The 19,836-nt window shown below is 46.2% G+C and overlaps 1 protein-coding gene and 1 long non-coding RNA gene across 5 annotated transcripts in view; one reads left to right on the top strand and one right to left on the bottom strand.

Moving 5' to 3' along the window:
• The window catches only part of LOC116238245 (mitogen-activated protein kinase kinase kinase 3-like), a 68,768-nt gene that overhangs the window by 13,485 nt on the left and 35,447 nt on the right, over positions 1-19,836 (bottom strand). For all 4 annotated transcript variants that reach the window (XM_031607818.2, XM_090143210.1, XM_090143208.1 and 1 more), the window contains 5 exons: positions 16,915-16,958; positions 15,825-15,924; positions 9,727-9,840; positions 8,115-8,226; positions 1,922-2,055 (listed from right to left, as the gene is read on the bottom strand). In XM_031607818.2, the coding sequence (XP_031463678.1) occupies positions 1,922-2,055; positions 8,115-8,226; positions 9,727-9,840; positions 15,825-15,924; positions 16,915-16,958 (504 nt within the window). The remainder of the gene's footprint in view (positions 1-1,921; positions 2,056-8,114; positions 8,227-9,726; positions 9,841-15,824; positions 15,925-16,914; positions 16,959-19,836) is intronic.
• LOC116238247 (uncharacterized) lies at positions 283-3,756 on the top strand. The gene is made up of 2 exons (XR_004168919.2): positions 283-542; positions 3,481-3,756. It is a non-coding gene; the product is annotated as an uncharacterized LOC116238247 (long non-coding RNA).

The following is a 19,836-nucleotide window of genomic DNA, read 5'->3' as shown; positions in this document are numbered from 1 at the left end:
ATCCAGCCACTCCTCCTTCCCCATGTACAGGGCAGCCTCTTCATTTCCATATGCTGTTTCTGTGCTACACTTCCTTGAGCGGTTGTCATAACAACTCGTATTGTTTTGGCAGTCCCAACTGGAAAGTCTGATTTTCCTTTGCTTCCCAAGATCTTACCCCAAACCTTCGGAGTGCAGCAGCCAAAGAGAGGAGCAAGGTCCCTGCTTTGCCCCCATCCCATCTTTGCCAACCACGCCAGCTCTCTCCCAGTGGAGATGCTGAGTGATGACACAGACCCAGCATTATTTAAAAGCCTGGTAACAGAACTAGGAATCTGAGCACAGCCTGCCCTTGGAGGTAATGGAGTCACTGCTCCATGGAGGCGTTCCAGAACTGCAGAGATGTGGCACATGGTGTGGTGTGTCGATGGTTGGATTAGATGATCTTTGAGGTCTTTTCCAACTTTAATGATTCTATGATTCTATGAAGACCTCAGTTACATCACCTGCAGAGGCACCCCCAAAAGACAGGAAGCATCTTCTTACAAGTGGTTTTACAGCAGGTATGTTTCAAAGCTGCACTCTGAGAACATTCTGAGGGCAATCATGGGAAAAACTATGACTGTTCAATGAGGAGAGAAATGAAGGAAAGAAACAAGTCCTTTTTCCTGCCTTTAATTTGTCAGTGCACACATCCATCCACCTCTAGGAAAAGACAGTGGGCCACCCATGGCGCAATGCTGGGGGAGCATCTGGGAACCTTCATCAGGAGCAGAGCTAATGGAGCACCATTAACAATCAACGCAACTGTGCTGACTTACACCCCAGGGGGTTTGAGCAGACCCTCCTCCTGCACATACACACTTTGTCTTAATCCTCCTAAAAGTGTTTGGAAGTCATGTGGAAACAATAGAAAGCCAGCTTTTGGCTGCAAGCAGCACGAGATACATCTGCACTCTGACGCTGCCAAGACTCACCCGGAGTGACTTCTCATTTTATTAATGGCTGTAGAATAAACCGTCGAAAACACAGCTTTGCCATGGAAACACTGGCACAGCCCACACTCAAGAACAGAGCCAGTGAGTGCACCTTGAGTGCAGGAGACACTCATTCCCCCAGGGAAGAGCTTGGGAGATGTCACAGCAGCCTAATGAAGTGAGCAACCCTGCTGAGTGCCTTCCTGAAGTCCCTCCAGATCCCTCCTGCGAGTTGGTGCTCTCTTTCCAAGAGCTCTGCAAAACTGAACCTTGCAACCAGACAGCCCACAAAGTGCAGGGTGCCACTCATCCTAAGTTCTTTGGAGCTACAGCTTGAGCAGAGATGCAAATAGAGAGGGAGGTACATGCTCTTTCTGGTCAATGATCACTCTAAGTTCACCTCTTTATGGAGGGAACTGATTTGAGACAGAGGTTCTGCTCATCACTCTGCATTAAATCTAGCAACTCTTTTATTACTGAGGGATTGAGACATACAAACTGCTTAATAAGGGAAAAGAAAAAAAAACAAAACAAATGGGGGAAGGAGAGAGACAAAAAAAATACAGAGACACTTCAGACAGAGCCAAGGACTGTAGCCAGAGCTCAGGCAGAAACAGCACATGGGAAGCAGCGAGAGCTGCTGACATCCCCAGGCTGTTGCAATCGCAGGCAATCATTTGCTTGGCACACTCCCTTGTCATCCCAGGATCCGGGAAGGCCGTGGCCATGAGGGCCTGGCAGCTGGTTTGCATGTGTGCTACCTGGAGTGTCAGAGCGTGCTGCAGTCATTGCCACAGCTAGCTTGCAGGGTTCCTAGAAATCACGTTTCTGGAGCACTGTTAAGCCCAGAGGAAAAATCTGGCCTGAGGGCCACAGGCAATTTAGAAGCAAGAACAATGCTTGTAGTGCAGAAAGCAATATGCCCCCTTCAACCCACATGCATTTAATCCACGAGCCCCACTTACATTTTGATCCATGGTCTCGGGGATAAATTCGCCCTCGCTGTTGATGCTGGTGTAGGAGCCCTGGCGAGCAATCTGTTGCTGCTCCTCAGGAACACTCCCTGGGGGTGGAGAGCTCCGGCCAGTGTGCAGAGAGCCTAGGAGATGGGGAAGTCATTAGTCAACAAGAGAAGGACTCGCTGTATTGAGTCCTGCCAGAGGCCGTGGTCACAGACCTGACTGAGCTGTAGATGTTCCTGTTCACTGCAGGGGAGCTGGACTAGATGACCTTTAAAGGTCCCTTCGAACTCAAACAACTGCATTATTCTTATATCTTCCAGAGATGCTGCTGAATTTGAACTTTTTGGAAGAGAATGGAAGAACTAGAGAGGCAATACTGTTCATGAGTATCTACAAAGCTTTTGTACCTGGGACAGTTTCTTTCTGCAAGGCCACACAACACCCTTTAGCTTACAGCCTACCTTGGCTCCTAAGAGCTCTGCCCTGAGTCTGGGTGCTTTGTCAATACCAGAAAGTAAAAAAGCTCCTAGAGCTTTGCTATTATGCAGTAAAGGCAAAGTCAAAGTCAAAGCCAAACCCCAATCCCACCTCTCATCTTTGACCTCAGGACATTTCCTCCCTACAAATGCTGTCTTGTTCAGCAATGTGGGAAACAAGCCTGGCTGCCCATCTTGAGTGAACTCTGTGCAACATCACTCAAATGTTTCATACACGTGGAAAACAATTTGCACCCAAATATCCATCTTCTCTCCCTAAGAGTAAGGAAAAACAGCAAAGAGCCAAAGGGAGAGGAAAGACTCATGGGGTTGACACTCCTGCCACACAGGTTACCTCCCCTGCCTGTAGCCCTGGAGGCTCCAAATCCACCCAAACCAATTCCTTGAGCCTTTGCAGGACTTGGGAAGTGCTGCCTTTGCTTGACCCAGATGCCCAGGCTTGGCTTTGCTTGTCTTTCTGCAGTCCCCTTACAATCTGTCACCACTTCAGTGTGAGGAATTGCTGATGGAGGTCTGCACTGCTCTGTGCTGGAGCTTTAACTGGTCTGCACTGTGCAATGGGAGCTTTCACACAAAAACTAGTTTTTAAACAGGCTTCTAAAAAGCACGTGTCCTGCCCCACAGTTCTTACCCCCCTCTGCAGCACTCCTGCAAACTTTTTGGTTCATCACTACTATTTGGTAACAAGGTGTCCATGCTAAGCTCCATATTGCAAGGGAAAGGTATGGGAAAGGGGTCTATCGTGTAATGAAAAGTCAATGCAACACTTCCACCTCTGCTGCTGCTCTTCTGCAGCACAGTTACTGTGCCAGATTGATCTCTGGCATAAATCCATCACCGTAATCAACACCACAAACCTCTCACTTAAGCCGATACGCATCAGGAGCTGCTAACATTTACAGCATCACTCCAATATAAAAGACCATTCAATCAGGCTTGCTGGATTTACACCAAACACAGAGATATCTGTCCCACAGTACATCTCCCTCTAGGCTCCTCACTCAAGTTTTAAAAATAAAAGCCCTTGAGATGCTTTTTTTCTCCTTCCTATTTTCTCCTTTGCAGATTTCCTGCAGGATAAGAGCACAGAGAATCGAAGTCCAACTGAAGTAAGGCCAAGATCAAGGAGGGAGAATCTCCTGAGCGCTGCAGTGCACATAATGAGCTGGCTTTCCACCAGCCCAAAAAAACAAAACCAGTTGGGAAGTATGGCATCCTCCCCTTGAAGATAAATAAACAAATGCTTAACCATTAAGAGTTTGGGCACACTGGAGAAATCACTGTGTTATCATCTCATTTGTGCTGCATAAAGACATCGGGGGGCTCTTGCTCCAAAAAGCCTCTCACTGGTCTGACGTGCTGTTACTGTTGTGCCTTAGCTCTTCTGAGCTATTCTACTCCTGCTGCTCCCAAGGTTGAGTCTGCTCGTGCACTGATGCCATCCCTCACTGCCACAACCCACCCACAGCCCAGGTCTTCAAGTCAGGGTCAACAAGGAGCTGAACACACTCTGTTTGACTTTGGACCCAGAGAGCTGAGTGAGATTTATCACAAGTGTAAAGACTTGGCATGATCTCACATTAAGCTTTTGCCTGGAACAACTGCTCCCAGTCATCGGGTCAGTTATGTTTGACCTTCCAGTGTCACATTTCCTGCTAAAAACTGCAGAGAGGATAGGACAGTAATCACTTCTCAGCAGGCAAGGAAGTCAGGCAAAATGCTCAGGCATCTGCATGCCTGGGAACTGTTGGATTGAAGCAGATCCCTTTCAGCCAAGCAGTTCAGGTGGAAAAGCTGCTCAAAGTATTTTCTGCAATTTCACACTGATTGCTGAGCACTGGGTGCTGCTGCTGCACATCCCTGTGTGCACTGTGCATGCCTACCTGCCCAAGAGGAATGGGAGCACAGCCTCAGAGCCAAGAGCTGATTTCCCCTTTCAAAGCACATGGCGGCCCTGTCTGACCCCACTAATGACACCTCAGGCATTCTTGGCAGTGCCAGTGGGATCAGAAACAGAAAGCAGTGGCTGGGGAGAGAAGACAACTCTGATCTTTAATGAGCAGGCTGAATTCATAGTGAGGCAACACGAGGCATACTGGATGTATTAGATACTGCTGCTTTATCCACCTAGAGACAGAGAAAGGAATGGTCAGCCAAGCTCAGATGAGCCTGACACATTACAAATGGTCTTTGCCTTGAACTAATGTTCACAAAACAGCAGGAGCATCAGGCAGACAGAAAAGACCTCCTAGACTGTCCTCCTGGAGCCTATAGGATTACATGGCAGCTCCAGAGCCAGCAGGGAAGGGGTAAGCTCCAAGGCATTACTTATAAGCCAGATGCTGGCCAGATCTTAGCAGCTCTATTCAGAATTCCTGAACTCAGAGAAACTCTGCAGATTGGCAGCAGCTGAGCATCTGACCTCAGTTACCCTTTGCAGCAAGGTGCTTTGCAGTGGGATTCCTGCTCCATGTTTCACACACTAATGTAAAGCCCTATATTTGAGGTTAGAGCACAGCATGTCCCAGGCAGGGTGAACAAGGCCAGCATGGAGCCTTACAGTCACTGCTGGCATCTACTGTTTTATTTTTTTCATGTTCCTTTCTGTTATTTTTATTTAAGAAGTGCCTTTCATGCTGTATGTGCAAAGTTCTTGGTGCTGCACGTACAAGCAGCTCCCCTGTGCCAGGCTTGGCTTCCTTCAGCCACCTTGTTCCCTGGCCTCACCCCTTCCCTGCCCTGGCAGATCCTTCCCAAAACTTCATCCATCACTGACCAGCATCAAGCAGTAGTCCTGATGGAGAAGAGAAGCCCCATAAAAGCAAGGGCTGGGTAGGGCTTGTTGACAGCTGCCTGTGCTCACAGCTGCAGTCACAGAGAGCCCAGCCCTGAATGATGTTGCCACAGAGCCAAATGAAGGACGTGACACCAAGATGTGTTGTTCTTCCAAGCCCTGGTAGGAACATGGGGCTCAGGACACAGTGGCACAATAAGCAGATAGAAACCTGGAGGAAATTCCTCACCAACAAGCTGTGGCTGGCATGGGGAGGTGTGAGCAGATCAATCAAATCTCCCTCCACTACTTTTTAGTGGGATGCTTCCAAGTCTTCCTCCTCTCCATGTTGAGCCTTTGAGGATGAATTCCCACATCTCAGCTTAAGGCAAACTTTAGGGTACATGTAATAAATTATAGGGGGCAGAGTCCATTTTTCTAACTCATGTCAGGTAACTGACATGCTGCCCACAGGCGAAGACTCCTCCTCCTCTCAAAACAGGGAAGAGATTCAACCAACATGATTTCCACCCATGCTACCCCAGCTGGTACCTGGGCACAACTGGGAGGGCAGTCCAGGGCTGGTCAAGGACATCAGCTGCCAGCCAGTGCTCGTGCCCTGGCCCCATGAGTTTAATGGCAAAGGTACTGCCACCATGCTCACGTTTTTCAGAGTCACCCATCCAGCCCATACACCACCAAAGCCTACTTCCCTTACAATGCCCTTGTGCTGTTTTCTGCACTGCATTCCTTGCTGAGAATGACCCAAGTCATTCTATGATCCCTGCCATCAAATGCCCCAAAACAAAGAGAAAAAGGATGTCTTGCTCTACATCATCTCTTCCCAGAGGTCATGGTTTGCCAGCATGGGAATAAAGAATCAAGCCTTTGGCAAATCAAGCATTGATTCCAGAATGGGGCTCTTGAATAATTGGTGGATAATGTTGTGAAAGCTGCCCTCAGATATCCAAAAATTCAGAACCCCAGTAGATTTTAGACCAAGTTTTCTGGCATTCAGCTGAACATTTTCAGATGCTGGTCACTGTGAGACTGGAACATTTTCCTCTTCCAATAAAAAAAATGTGTATGTTGGGGGCGTTTCACTGAAAATGTTTATGAAAAAAATAATATTGACTTTGCATAAGGTTTTTTAGGGACAGGGAACGAAGATATTTTCTGTCCAGCTGAAGCAAAAATAGCCAAATATCTTCCACAGAACATCTACCCCCTTCTAATGTGCTCGTGCCAATGACATGCAGTTTTATGAGCTTTCACTGCTGCTATCATGGCAGAGTCAGCAGAAAACCATAAGCCATCTCAGAAACACTGAGAACATGACCCTGAGCCACCTTTTTCTATAACATCACTTTAAATCTCTTTTTAAACACCGTCTTAAGAGAGAAGCTGAGATGAGTTAAGATCTTCTCTTGATAGCAGCTGTGCTGATGACAGCAAAAGCAAACACAAGGACATAGCTTGCAACTGCAAGAGAAGAAGTTAATCCTACAGGAGCCTCGGTCTTTTAGGATGCCTTTTCACTACCCACAAAGCTCAGTGAAATCCCCTGTCCATGGACACAATGTAGGCTCATCTCTGCCTGTCTAAAGCCAGATCTTCAGCTTTATGCTCCACCTGGACAGCCACCCTCCCCCCTTTCAACTCACTGAAGTTTCTGCCCAACTACTGGATAACCAATCCATCTCTGATTCAAGAGGTCAAAAATGGAATCTGCAGGACTGCAAATAGTTCCTACAATGGGCTACAGTAGCTTCATAAAGCCTGCATAGCTCCAGAGAAGTCTGATGTGCTCCTGCCATGCGGAGGGCTCAGTACAAACCCTGCTCAAACTGCCAGCAAGACATACAGTAAGAAGTAAATAGTAAGAAAAGACCAAAGCCTGGCATATAAACCAGTGAGCCCAGGCCATAGATTCTATGATTCTATGATCCTAAGAATCAATCTTCTCACTAGCACAGCAATATGCAGGATCAATTCTGCCCATTACACCTGGTTCACACATCAGTGACAGCTCACTGTGCTACAGATCTTTGCTGGTTTACATTAACAGCCAAACAAGGGCCAAAAAAAAAAACAAAAGAGCACCAGAGATGTTTTGTCCAAGCAGTTTCTGAGGAGTGTCTGTGCTTTGCTATATAACTGTGCCTGCATTTCATTCAGAAGATTCTGGGCAAACTCTCAAGAGCCATGAAGGGTAGAAAACAGTACAACAGAAAGAGGCATCCTTGGAACATCCCAATAAGAGGATGCTGCATGAAGCATTGTTCTCTATAAGATCCTATATGGTTTCCAAACAAGGGCTAACAGGTATCTGCTCCCAGTGCCTCAAATGGAAAGGGATATTTCCCTTCATTTGAAATGCTGCCAGTGCAAAACACTGCACGCCCTCCTGAGAAACCACAAAAGCAGCAACCACAGACTTCACCACCCAGAACAGACCACTGGCACTGAGATACACCTTTGGCCCTCAGGACATAGGAAACCCAAGCCCAGTGTGCTACATTATTGTGCTAAGCAATAAAGGGAGAGGGATACATAGAAAATGTATGGCAGATGGTTAAGGGAATAAGGACACCAAGGTCTGGAATAGCCTTGTCTTTCTATAGATCCTCATTGTTCACTTTGATGAAGATCAATTCACTGCAGGTTTTCATCATAAAATTTGAGGTTTTCCCCTCATATTATACCTTAGATCCTCTTAGCTTTCATGCCTGACATGACCCTGCTCACTACAACCTGTGCAGTTCATGGTTTCCTCCTCAAGCCAAGTAGTGACTGCACTAAGATACTGGTGGGTGACATCAGGGTGGACACCAGACCATAATACTCCAGGACTTCGACAAGAAAGGGAATAGTGGCCCTACCTGTAAGAGCACACACACCCCACAGAGCACTGCATTTCACTTACCTGTTGAATACTTTCTTGTCCTCTCAGAATCCTTGTACAGGGATCCCATGATATCTCCCATGGATCTGGAGATCCTCATTTCATGCTGCTTGCTGTTGTTTGGCTGGAGGAGCTGTGAATCACACAAAAGGAACCATCAGACCTTGCCAGAAGTCAAGCCCCTCGTGAACACATCGTGTGAAATCCTGCATTGGGATCCCCGTGACCAGTGTGGTCCAAGAACCATTAAAAAGCAGACATGCATTTAACTTGGAATGATCAAAAAATCGTTCACAAACAAATTACATCTGTTAGCATAATACTCTAAAACAATAAAACTGAGTCCAAGTTAATAATGATACAGACATACAACATAAAAGACTGCTCTGATACTGCATTATTTCAGGATCAGTACAGAGGCTGATCCTTGTCCTCAGAGTTTGCAAGCCAAATGAAAGCCTCTCCTCCATGCTCCCTATACTTCAGTGGCAGCCTAAGCACTGCAGAGGTGACTCTGTAACAGAGCAGAGTGGACAACCAGGGAGTACAGAAAAGAGGGAGAGCCAAGGATCGTGTATTCAGCTGGTAACTTCAATACAGCTTGAGTTACATTGGTAAGACTTGGTAGTGGCAGAGCCTTATTAACATAAAGTGATAAAGTGCACTGTGATTTTGTGATTGTTTTATTTATGACCTCGAAACTGCATTTCTTCACATGCAAAAGAATATTTACATGCTTCAGAAGAAGCTGGACCAACCTCAAAGCTGTACACAAATCTACCTGGACTGCCCTGCTCTTAGTAGCTGTCTTGTAATGCTGCAATTTTCTTGCAGCCAAAGGAACAACAGGACATAGGGAACCTCAAGCAATGGCTCAGTTTTGCCCTGACACTCTGGTCCCTGCATCTTCTGAGAACCTCCCAAAAGGAGCAGAGAAGACCCAGGAGCTGCAAGCAGCAGCAGCAGCAGCATGAGGACAAGTACTATGAGTTTCAAGACACTCAGCCTCTCCGGTACTTCTAGGAAATATAAGGAAGAAAGAGAGTTGCAACATCTGCAAATCCCTTGTTTTACAGCCTGTGCTTGGGGCAGAACGACATGTGCTTTGGCAAGGAGCTCCGTGCAGGCGAGGTCAAGCTAACAGGCTTAACTGTAAAACCACTGAGCTCAAGAGAAAAATAAATAAATAAAAATAAATAAAAAGAGACAGGCCTGCATGACACTGAAAGATTCTCTAGTTTGTCCTTCCTGGCCTTTAATACTTCAACATCACACAAACGGAACGGTCCCCGTGCTGCCACCCAGCTTGGCAATGGTCAGCATATACAAGGAGGGGATGCAGAGGGATGGTGACAGCATCCTTATGTGGAAAGCATAGGGGGTGCTCCGGGGGTTAACCTTGTTTGAGGATGGTCAGGACAGTATTTAACCCATCACAGGTTGCAGGAGGAGCAGGAAGGGGCTGAGTACTGCTTTCAGGCTGCTGCTGTGGGAGGATTTCAGAGTGGCTGAGCCAGAGCAGGGCAGACCCCCTGATCCTCCTGAACCATCAGGAGACTCATTTCCACTCTCCAACTCAACAACAAGTCAGCTAAGCCTGGACACAAAAGAGCAGAGAAGGTGAACAGCTCACATTCGCTTTCTTTGGAGCGCTCACAAGGATCCGCAGGCTCTTCAGGGAAGGGCTCAGCTCCAACTGTTCCATCGCTTTGTCCAAGTCTTCCTGGGATTTCAGTGGGATCAGGAGCTGGAAGGGATTGAACAAACACCGGATCACGGCAGTGTCACGCAATTGGCTAAACAAAGGAAGGCAGATCCTCACGGTGAGCAGCTTGGGAATCGGGGGGCGAGGGAGGAACCTGAGAAAGCGGATGGAAAACAAGAGCCCCCACACCCCCAGCTTGCTGAGCTCTGCTGTGTTCTTCCAAGTTCTCATCTATTATGGAACAGACGCAAAAAATCACAACAAAAAACATCTGCGAGGAGAGAGCTTAAAGGTCACATCACAAATTCAGCTAGTGGTCAGAGGAGTGGGCTGAGCTGAATCTTTAGGCTTGCTGCCTGCTATTCCGGGGCTGCTCTGACCTGGAGTTTGAGACAAGGCCTGCAGCTACCCCACGCCAGATCAGCCCCATGTGTTCCAGGCTTTGAAGAGCCTGGGTTTCCTCCCTGGAAGACAGCCATGCAATGGTGCTCCAGGAAAGCAGTGAGCTGCAGCCATGCATCTCTTGTGGGAGATCCCAGCAGCCTCCCTCCTGCTGCAGTCTGTGAAATCAAATCATTCCCAACATTCCCAAATCAGAGCCTCAGCTCCTCCAGTACAAAAGGTGGGCACTGCCTTCACTGCAAGAGCCACGTGAACACCCAGCAGGGCAATTTCTTGACAAAGTAAGCAGAGCAGAGATCCAGACAGTGCCCTGTCTATACAGCAGCCTAAAGTCCTGCTGTTTGCTTGGTATGGGGCACACTGCCACCCTCTCATCTCCCTAGGGAACATGGCCCCCTGACATTGCTGTGTGGTGTACCATGTCCTCTAGATGGACTGCAAAGCATCCAGCACTCATCACAGCTGCACTTCAGAGGGGTTCTGCAGCCTTCTGCTGCCCTTGGTTGAAGTGAAAAACACAACTATTTGCCCTCCTTTCTGGGGCATTCTGCCTAACATCATAAAAACCAAGCTTCGGCCTCTGTAGGTTGCCTAGGGCACTGGCACCATATCCAGCCAGCAGAGCATGGGATACTCTTGCCTGTGCCAAAGTACACAGCAGTTCTGCCTACCAAAGAGACCGAGCGGCCACAGCTCCCAGTAAAGCCCCACTGGCCTTACTGGGAGCTATAGCCCCACACTTCAAAAAGCTCTCTGGGTGATAAGAGTTCACACCACAAACACTCCTTGGATCAACTGCCCAAGAGAAAGGCACTCAAAAGCTGCCTGTGTCTCCCTTTTTGATCCCAGGGTGTCACCAGGGGGTTTGGCTGTCAGCCTGTAGGCAAATACACCTCAGACTGTGTGCACTGGGGCTGTGGGGATGACCAGGTCAAGGGAAGGCCCTGGCCAAAGAAGACAAGGTTTCATCTCAGGAAACTGCTACAGTCACCTCCTCCACCCAGGGACCACAACCTGAGCCTGCCAAACTTCATTTTAGGTGTGTGTTGTGTGTGAACACCTCAAGATTTAGATCAAATGTGTGAAATGAACATCCTCTTTCATCTCCACGCTACAGTTAAGGAACAGGGCCATATACAAGCCCCCTGTTTTTGATGTTGAACACCAGGCTTAAGGTTGTCCTTCCACCAACAGAGCCAAGCTCCAGCAGCTGTGGACTGAAGTGGTTCCTGAGCTTAGGCAAAATTCAGATCTGGAAAAGGGCTGTGGCAATGCAATACCTCAGTTTTATGTAAACTGCCCGTGCAGTTTTTGGTTCCAAATCAAATATTCAGGAATCCTGCAGCATGCACGGAAGAGTCAGATATGCAGAAATTGGGTTCAGAGTAGAAAGAGAAGCTGCCAGTTCCAATATAATGGCAGCAATGATCATTGCTGAGGAAAGACAAGACTGGTTTCCAAAAGATATTTAAGCAACAAACTTCATGCTGAGCCAGGAGTGCTATTCTGGTGTAAGGTATGCAAACGTGGTGGATACATTTCTACAAAAAGTCAGAGGAGACCCTAAAGCAAAGCTCTGAGAACATTCATCCAGGGAGATGGATGATCAGGCTATGCAGCTTTTGTCTATAAAAACTATTACGTTATTTGTCAGGAAAGGTCTCTACAAGGAACTCTTGAAAATGCTTTGGATGTAGAATGAGCCTTGAGTCCTCAATCAATCCAGATGGGGCAAAGTTGAAGAAGATGATCTTTATTTGCTGAGCAAGCAACCTAGCCAACTGGGGGGCTAACAGAGAGCAACAGACTTTGTCTGGGCTGGAACAAACAAACCAGCCTGGAAACAGATTGCCAGACTGGGATGTGAATGAAAGGAAAGCACCCACCAGCACTGGCACCTGTTGTCCAGGGAGGTGGTGGATGCCCCATCCCCAGAGACACCCCAGGTCAGGCCAGACAGGGCTCTGAGCACCTGAGGGAGCTGTGGGTGTCCTTGCACATTGCAGGAAGGTTGACTAAATGGCCTTTCGGGGTCTCTTCCAACTCAAATGAATCTATGATAGATATCAACCATTCAGTGCTTTCAGAAGGTCCACTGAATAAATGGTTAGACCATGGCTGAACTTCAAGATGCTTACGAATTCACTTATGGTCACAGCAGACCATAGGCAGAAATGGTATTGAATAGGCCTCCAAATTCCACACAGGTGTCCTGAGACAGCCTGTTTCCTTATGCAGCAGAGCCTGAAGGATATTCTCTCAGTATTCTGCTTAACCCTCTTGAAGTTCACGAGGGTCCCACAGATGCATCAAGCAGAAAAGCTTTCTCTACTTGCCCAAACAGAAATGAAAATGTTGGAGACCTTCTTCCCCTCATTTTACCCACAAGCAGAATTCAGCTCTGAACTGTAAGTACAGTTCCAATTCTCACCCATCCCTTTAATGAGCTGCTCACAAGAGTTCAGAACTGCAATCCCTCAGCTGCTGCTCTGAACAAAATGTTCTGCAGGTCACTCCATCTCACTCCAGTATCACAACATTAACACATTTGCATGCCTGCTTGAGAGAAGCCAAAAGTATCAGGCAGCAAGTGCCCTCCTAGAACAGGGACTGGGGCCAGTATTTAGCTTGGCTTTACCTATTGCCCATATCTGGCAAGTAGATTTTGCTCCATTTGGCTTCCAGATTGTGGCACATATGGATAACAGGAGCAGACACCTACCAGGCATGAAACTAAATACAAAACCATGGAAGCAAGAACCAGAGCAAACCTAACTGGATTCCTTCTGCCTATAGAATGAGCAGCTACAGACAGCAAAATTTACCTGCACAAAATTCCTAATGCAGCTTTTAGAGTTTTTTCTTGATTATAAACAGTCGGTTCCACTGGAACCTAATGTTGTAGTACAGGGCTTGGTGGTCAATCCCCTGCAGTCTAAGAAAGTGAGTTCAAAGGGTGAGTTTTCACCAACTGCAGCTGCATTGCGAGAACTCACTGCTAAGACACTGCAGAGAGCCAAAGAATAGCAGGAAATGGGGTTGGGGAAAAATCTGAGAGGTCAATTAGTTCATCTTCCTGCCCAGTGCCAGACCAACTGGCATCAACAATTCTCGACAAATGTTTGTTAAATACACTTTAAAACAATCCTCCTTCCCCATAACAGAGCTTCTAGCATTTCCCTAGGCTTTAACTCTCCTTAACCTCCTGAAATGATGATGTGAAATTGCCTCTGCCTCAGAAGTGACACGCAAAGGGAGGACAGGGGGAAACTGGAGGCTCACCAAGGTTCAGTGCCCAAGGCCACTTCCCAAGCTGGTGATGGACGTGGGGCAGAGGACTTAGTTACACATGGAGCAGCTGGACAGCGGTGCATGCAGATGAAATTCAGACAGAATTTGCTGTAGAAGACATTCCTTCAAGCTACAACACAACCAGCTTTCCGTAAGTCACTGCACCATGCTGCCCATGGGCAAGACTTTGCTGTCCTGCCCATCAGAAAGACAAGCCCAGCCTAGCGCTAACATGCAGACATGCCCCATGCAGTACACCCACAGCTAAGCCCTGCTCTTATCTCTACCAGCCCAAACTCGTTGATTCCGTGGTCCCACCAGGATGTGATTCATGTGTGCCCCTGCTCCACCCAGCTGGCATGCTCATCTCACCAATCTTGGCTTCACTAGGACAGTGACTGCCACTTACTGGGCTTCTGAAGGGGACTGTTGACTTCAGCGTAATTACATTCTACAAGGTTCTATGGCAGGAGAAACATTTAATGGCAATGAAGAGTTGCTGAAAAAAGAGTGAAATGTCACTGAAATATGTCTGTGATCAAGCTACCTCACAGACTTGCAGTCATGCAACTAAAATCATGGCCCAGAGCATGCTGCAAGCCAGATCCTCAGGATGCACCATGTGGACATACAGCTCATCTCCCCAAAAGGTCATTTTTGTCTGTTGGTAGTTTCTACAATAACCCTAAATTGCTACTGCTCCCAAAGGTGTAGGTCCTCAAAAAAAGGAATTTTTATGTATATAAAACAACAACACTAAAGGTCTTCCTCATCCCTATGAAGGAGTACCCCAAGCATATGGTCCTGCTCTGTGCTCTGCACAAACCCAAGAATAGTTTTTGACATGGAATAAAATGCATTATTTAAGCTTCCATTTGCTATTGTTGGAAAAAAAAATTCCTCTTCCAGTGGAAAGAAACCTGGAATGAAGTGAGTCATTCCTGAAGAATTCAATGGCAGGCTTTTCCCAGGAGGGCTGGCAGAGAATGCCCAAGATTAGAAACCAGACTACATTCAAAGCTAAAGCCCAAAGGACGCTTTGGTATCATGAGGTATCTATTAATACAGAATAGGAACTTTTACTGGGTCTGATCTCCCAGAAAAAAAAAAAAAAGAAAGAAAAAGAAAAAAAAGAAAGAAAAAAAAAAGGAAAAAGAAAAGGAAAGAAAAAGCTCTCTTCACAGCCTCCCATGTATTTCAATGAAAGGTTCTTATGCATTTGTAATTAATTCTTCAAGAAGTGAGCTGTTGAGACAGATCCAGAAGGAATGGTGCCTATCTGTCATGTGAATCATAGAATCATAGAATGGTTCAGGTTGGAAGGGACTTAAAGGATCATGAATCTCCAACCCCCCTGCCACATGTAGGGCCACCAACCTCCCCATTTAATACTAGACCAGGCTGCCCAGGGCCCCATCCAACCTGGCCTTTAACACCTCCAGGGATGGGGCATCCACAGCCTCTCTGGGCAGCCTGTTCCAACAACTCACCACTCTCTCTGTAAAGAACTTCCCCCTGACATCCAACCTTAATCTTCCCTCCTTCAACTTAAAGCAGTTTTAAAGTTATAAAACAGATTGCAGAGGGAAGGTTTCTTGGCCACTAGTATGTACGCTAGAGAAACCAGCAGTGATGTATATTTCACTGTTGACTGAACCACAGAAACAAACTGCAGATAGTTCTGCCTTTTCTAGGTGAAAGAAAATCAGTGCTGGATGAAAGTATGCTGGTTTAGTAGTGCTGTCCCTCATACTCCAGACTTCAGCATGCTCCTTAAACTGCTCCCAGGATGAGGAGGCTTCACATCCAACCCAAACACACAGTCTACAATTGCTCTGGGTGGCTCTCATGAAAGTCAACTGGTCTCAGCTGCTCTCTTCTCTGCCCCACGTGTGCTCTCACCAGCCAGAAGTGCTCTGAAAGTTGGTCTCACTGCCCAAAGAGTGTTCATGGAGAAAACATCTCCAGCTGTGCAGCTGAATTGACAATGTCTCCATCATCTCAGTTATTTCATTCCTCCCTCCCTGTTTTGAGGTTTTTTTTTTTTTTTTTTTTTTTTTTTCCTGGGGGAAAGGACAATGTATGTAGGTCATCATTTAATAAGCCTTGACTGAAATCATTTTAAGAAAGAAAAAGCCTGGTTTGGAGTCAGAGAATACAACTGAGCTATGTCTGGGCAACAGCTCTTGTATGCCTAGTAGCTGGAAGCCACAAAGTAAGATTACTTTTCATCACACACTTGTGAAACACTAAATGATGGCCTTAAGAACAAATTACTGTTCAGCTCTGCCAAGTACCCTAAAATGCTCCTGTAACCATAAAGGGAAGAGTACCTCATTGCTCATGCAGACTAAGTCCATCGTCTGTCCAAAAGCATCCGTGACTTTCTGCACCACTTCTTTGAATTTGACTGGTCTTGGAAACTGGATGATCCTGCATTTGCAAATAAGTAGAACAGTAGTTTCAGTTTAGTAAAACCACAGTGAGATTCAGCAGTGGATAGATAATTCAGAAATAAGGACTAGTACTCTTCTACCATGAAGCACAGAACTTGTTCCTTGCTTTTACATTCATACCAATGCTGTTCATCTGTTATGTCCGAGACCTCTATGAAAAATTCTTGTGCAACTCCTCTGTTTCTCCTCCTGTTGTGTTTGCATGTTGAAAAGAAGGAAGTCCAGCAGCTTTTCACTGAAGAATCCCCTGGGTCATGCACTAGTGGGTGATTTATCACCTCCACTTTCAGCAAGTGATTCTGAAGAGGGAACGGGGATGGAAAACACAGTGATGCAGTTTGGCATCCTGTGGATCTGCCTCTCATGTACCATCACAGGTACATATCAGCAGGTATAGTTTAGCCCTACACTAACATTATTTATTTTTTTTTATTTCAAATGCAACTTTGACCATGAGCCCATGAGTTCCCAGCTCTGTGTCCTGCCCTGCCACGGTCACTAAGCATCAAGCAGAGGTGATTCCATGAAAATGTCAAGCAGGGAAGGGTGTGCAAGCTTTAACTCCCAGCTCTATTTTTATGGGACCCATGCCCAAAATCTGGTTATCTTAAGTAAGTGTCATAGGCTGCTAATAAAAGGAAACATTTCTGTAGGCTTGCAGCTCAGCTCTGGTTCAATACGGCTCAAGAACTGAAAAGAGAAAAAGATCCAACCATGCATCCTATGAACTTGGTAAGGGGCATTTAATAACTTCCAGCTTGGAACCACTTTCAGTGCATGCCAACCCCAGAGGTCCTTATGGTGAGCAGGGTGACGAGGCAAGGCTTTTGCATATAAACTTGTAATTGATTTCAGGACTTAATCCTGCTGTGAGCTCATCTGCAGCTGGCAGAAGTCAGTAGGATGATGCTGGGTAAAAAGGGCAATTTGTCCCTGCACACAGATGGGGACAGGGCTGGGTACATACCTTTTCTCTCCTTCATATTCAAACTTGATCCTGACATTTCGCTGCTGAAAGAAAAAACAGGAAAGAGTCAGGTCCCAGACAGATCTAAAGCTCACAGTAATTCTCAGAGAAGTTCTTCTAACTCTGCTAGATGTCTTGTATATATAGGACCAAGTTTAGGACCAAGGGGAAACTATTACTTTGCTAATAGATTTACCTGCCCAAAAAGAAGGTCTTTTAAAAAGGAAAGGACACTTTCTCATCTGTGTAACATTAATAAACTACATTAATACAATGGGGAAATTTCAAATGCTGTGAGCTTATTTGAGAATGAGGGACTAATATCAAAGGGATAAACAAGATAAGTGTCTGATATGACAGTCTGTCCCTCACTGGTGCTCCCGCAAGGCTTTGTTTAGCCCAGTGCTTTCTGTTGAAAATCCAAAAGGCAAAGCTCAGGTGGTATCTTACAGAACACATCAACACTTGGGACAAAGAAATGAGAACAAAGTAAAAGCAAGCATCTTTTGATAGCAGTGGAGAAACAGCTTTGGGTTTTAAAACCCAGCAGCGTTGGGGGTGATGGCTGCTATTCTTATTTTGTTAGGGCATACAAAATGCAAAGTGTATCAGGCATTGCTGCTTCCCACAAAGTAAGCCTGCACCCTGAACTGACCTACTGCTCACCCCTAGAGAAACCATTAGATTCATCCAAAGAAATTCCAAAGATTTGTGGGCAGACTGGGAACGCAACCATGCAGTCACTAGCAAAAGCCACTTCTCCCATCTTCTCTGTGTATATTTAGCAGCTATTCTAAGACCACAAGGAGCTTTTTCTTTCCTTCAGCTTCTCAGACTGAGCCTGGGCCAAGCATACCCTAGGATCCTTTGGTTCACGCCATGACTTTCCAATGGCATCCAAAGCAGATAAAAAGCCCCTTTACATTCTAGACCACATTTAGTCACCTCAGTTAACCAGGTCTCTGCCCCACTAACCCACACGAGCCTCCTCAAACAGTGGCTTTCCTCCTATGGAGAAAAAAAGCACTCGCCATCTCCTTCAGAGGTGTGACCCCAAGGAGGACTGGGTCCCTTAGTGCCACGGATAATCCCTGTCTGGGTGGGTGACAGCCCTTCCTGAGCAAGGGCCTTATCTCTAGCCCTGGATTTCCAGTGCATGAAGGCACACTTTCCATCCTCTCAGAGGGAAAGCAGAGCTGCAGTGAAACAGCTTTGTCTCTTATGAGGAAAATGAGCTGGCTGGGTGTTCTTAGGTTTATTTTTAAACAGCCACTGAAGTTCAGGAAGTTGAGCCTAGAGGCAACTCAGTCAGTAAAGCTTAAAAACCCTGGCAGATGCAGGGTAGCCCATTGCATCACTTGAAACACATCCTTTTGAGCATTGCTTGTGGCCTTCGCTGTGTTCCCTGGCAAAGCTGGAAGAACCCATGTCACGAAATGGGACATTTCAGCAGTGCTATAAGCACTTACAGCACTTCAGCATCTGCAGCCAGTTCCCCAGACCCACAATATTTGGACAAAATCCAGGTTTGCTTCTACAACCAGGCCCAAACCATAAAAAATACCAAAGCAGGTCTAAAAGAATCCAAAATTCAAAAGAAGAAAAGATCATAACAGACCACTGCTGAAGATCCAAGTCATTATAGACTCAGATCTTTGGCTGTAGAGACAGCCAAACATGGGTGGGATTGCCAATTTTGATTATCTCTTAGGAAGAGGGGGAAAAAAAAAGAGATAGGCTCTTCTATGCCATTTTTTATTTAATAATAAAATATTCATATATTTTATCTGAAGGACTTGGCTAATTCACCTCTCCTGGATGCTGGAAAGCAATCAGCCAGTATGGATTCACAGCATGCAATTCTGCAGAGTCCTTCTCTAAACGAAGAGAGAAATCAGGGCGAGGAACTTTCGAGGTTTCTCCTTACAAAAGAGCAGGATGTGCAAGGGGAAAAGCTCACGCAGCTCCAGCCTCACTGCAGGAAACCCTTCCAAACACAGGTTTCACTTTCAGCACAGACCTGAAAGCTGCACAGAGCATCGAGGTATCGCACACCGTGTGTTTATGCTGAGCAAAACAAATTTTGCAGACAAATAAGTTTCTTAAAAACAGCTTACGGCTGGAAAATATCGTAACACTTGTATAAAGCTCCAGAGAGAGAAGAAAAAGGGGGAAAATAAAGATCCATGACCCTGCTGTATCCTATTCTTCTACATCAACAACAGGGCTGATGTGCTGTGGCTCAAAGCCAACAAAGTAAGCCAGCTGCCCCACGTTGCTCTGCTCTGGGTCTGAGCCCTGCAGCAAACACACAGGCTGCACCAAGGGAATGAAAACCACTGCATTTGTTAATGGGATTTTACAATTCTTTGGGCTAATATAAAAACCATTAACTTCTCACCTCCCTCCAAGAAGCCAAGATCTGAGGCGTGTAAATGTGGACAGGAGAGAGAAAAAGACATTACACAGAATATAAATTAATATATATATATATGTATTCTGAGAAGTTGGTTACAGTTTTATTTTGCAGTCTTTCCATGGCTTGCTCATGTTACTGACTCATCGCTAAAACTGAATTTATCACCACCACCACCACCAAATACTTTTTTCCCTTAAAAAATAATAATAAAAAAAAGAGGGCAGTGCCCAAAGAGTCCCAGGAGGATGCAAAGCACTTCCTCAACTCTGAAGCAGGCTGTGATTTTTCACACCCATGGAAATCTGGTTCGGAGCAACTCATTTTAGATCACGCAGGGAGCATGGAGCAATGCCAAGTGCTGGGGCAAAACCGCATGCACAACAAATGGGTGATGAAGAGGAAGGCAGAAGTAGCATCTTTCCATAAGGATCTCAACACAACATGCAAGTATTTTTGCAGTTTCATAAGGAATTGGGACAACAACAACTTGCACAACTCAAGCC

Source organism: Phasianus colchicus, chromosome 6 (assembly GCF_987193195.1).
Source record: "Phasianus colchicus chromosome 6, bPhaCol1.hap1.1, whole genome shotgun sequence".
Classification (NCBI taxonomy): domain Eukaryota; kingdom Metazoa; phylum Chordata; class Aves; order Galliformes; family Phasianidae; genus Phasianus; species Phasianus colchicus.
This window is presented reverse-complemented; position numbering and strand designations above follow the sequence as displayed.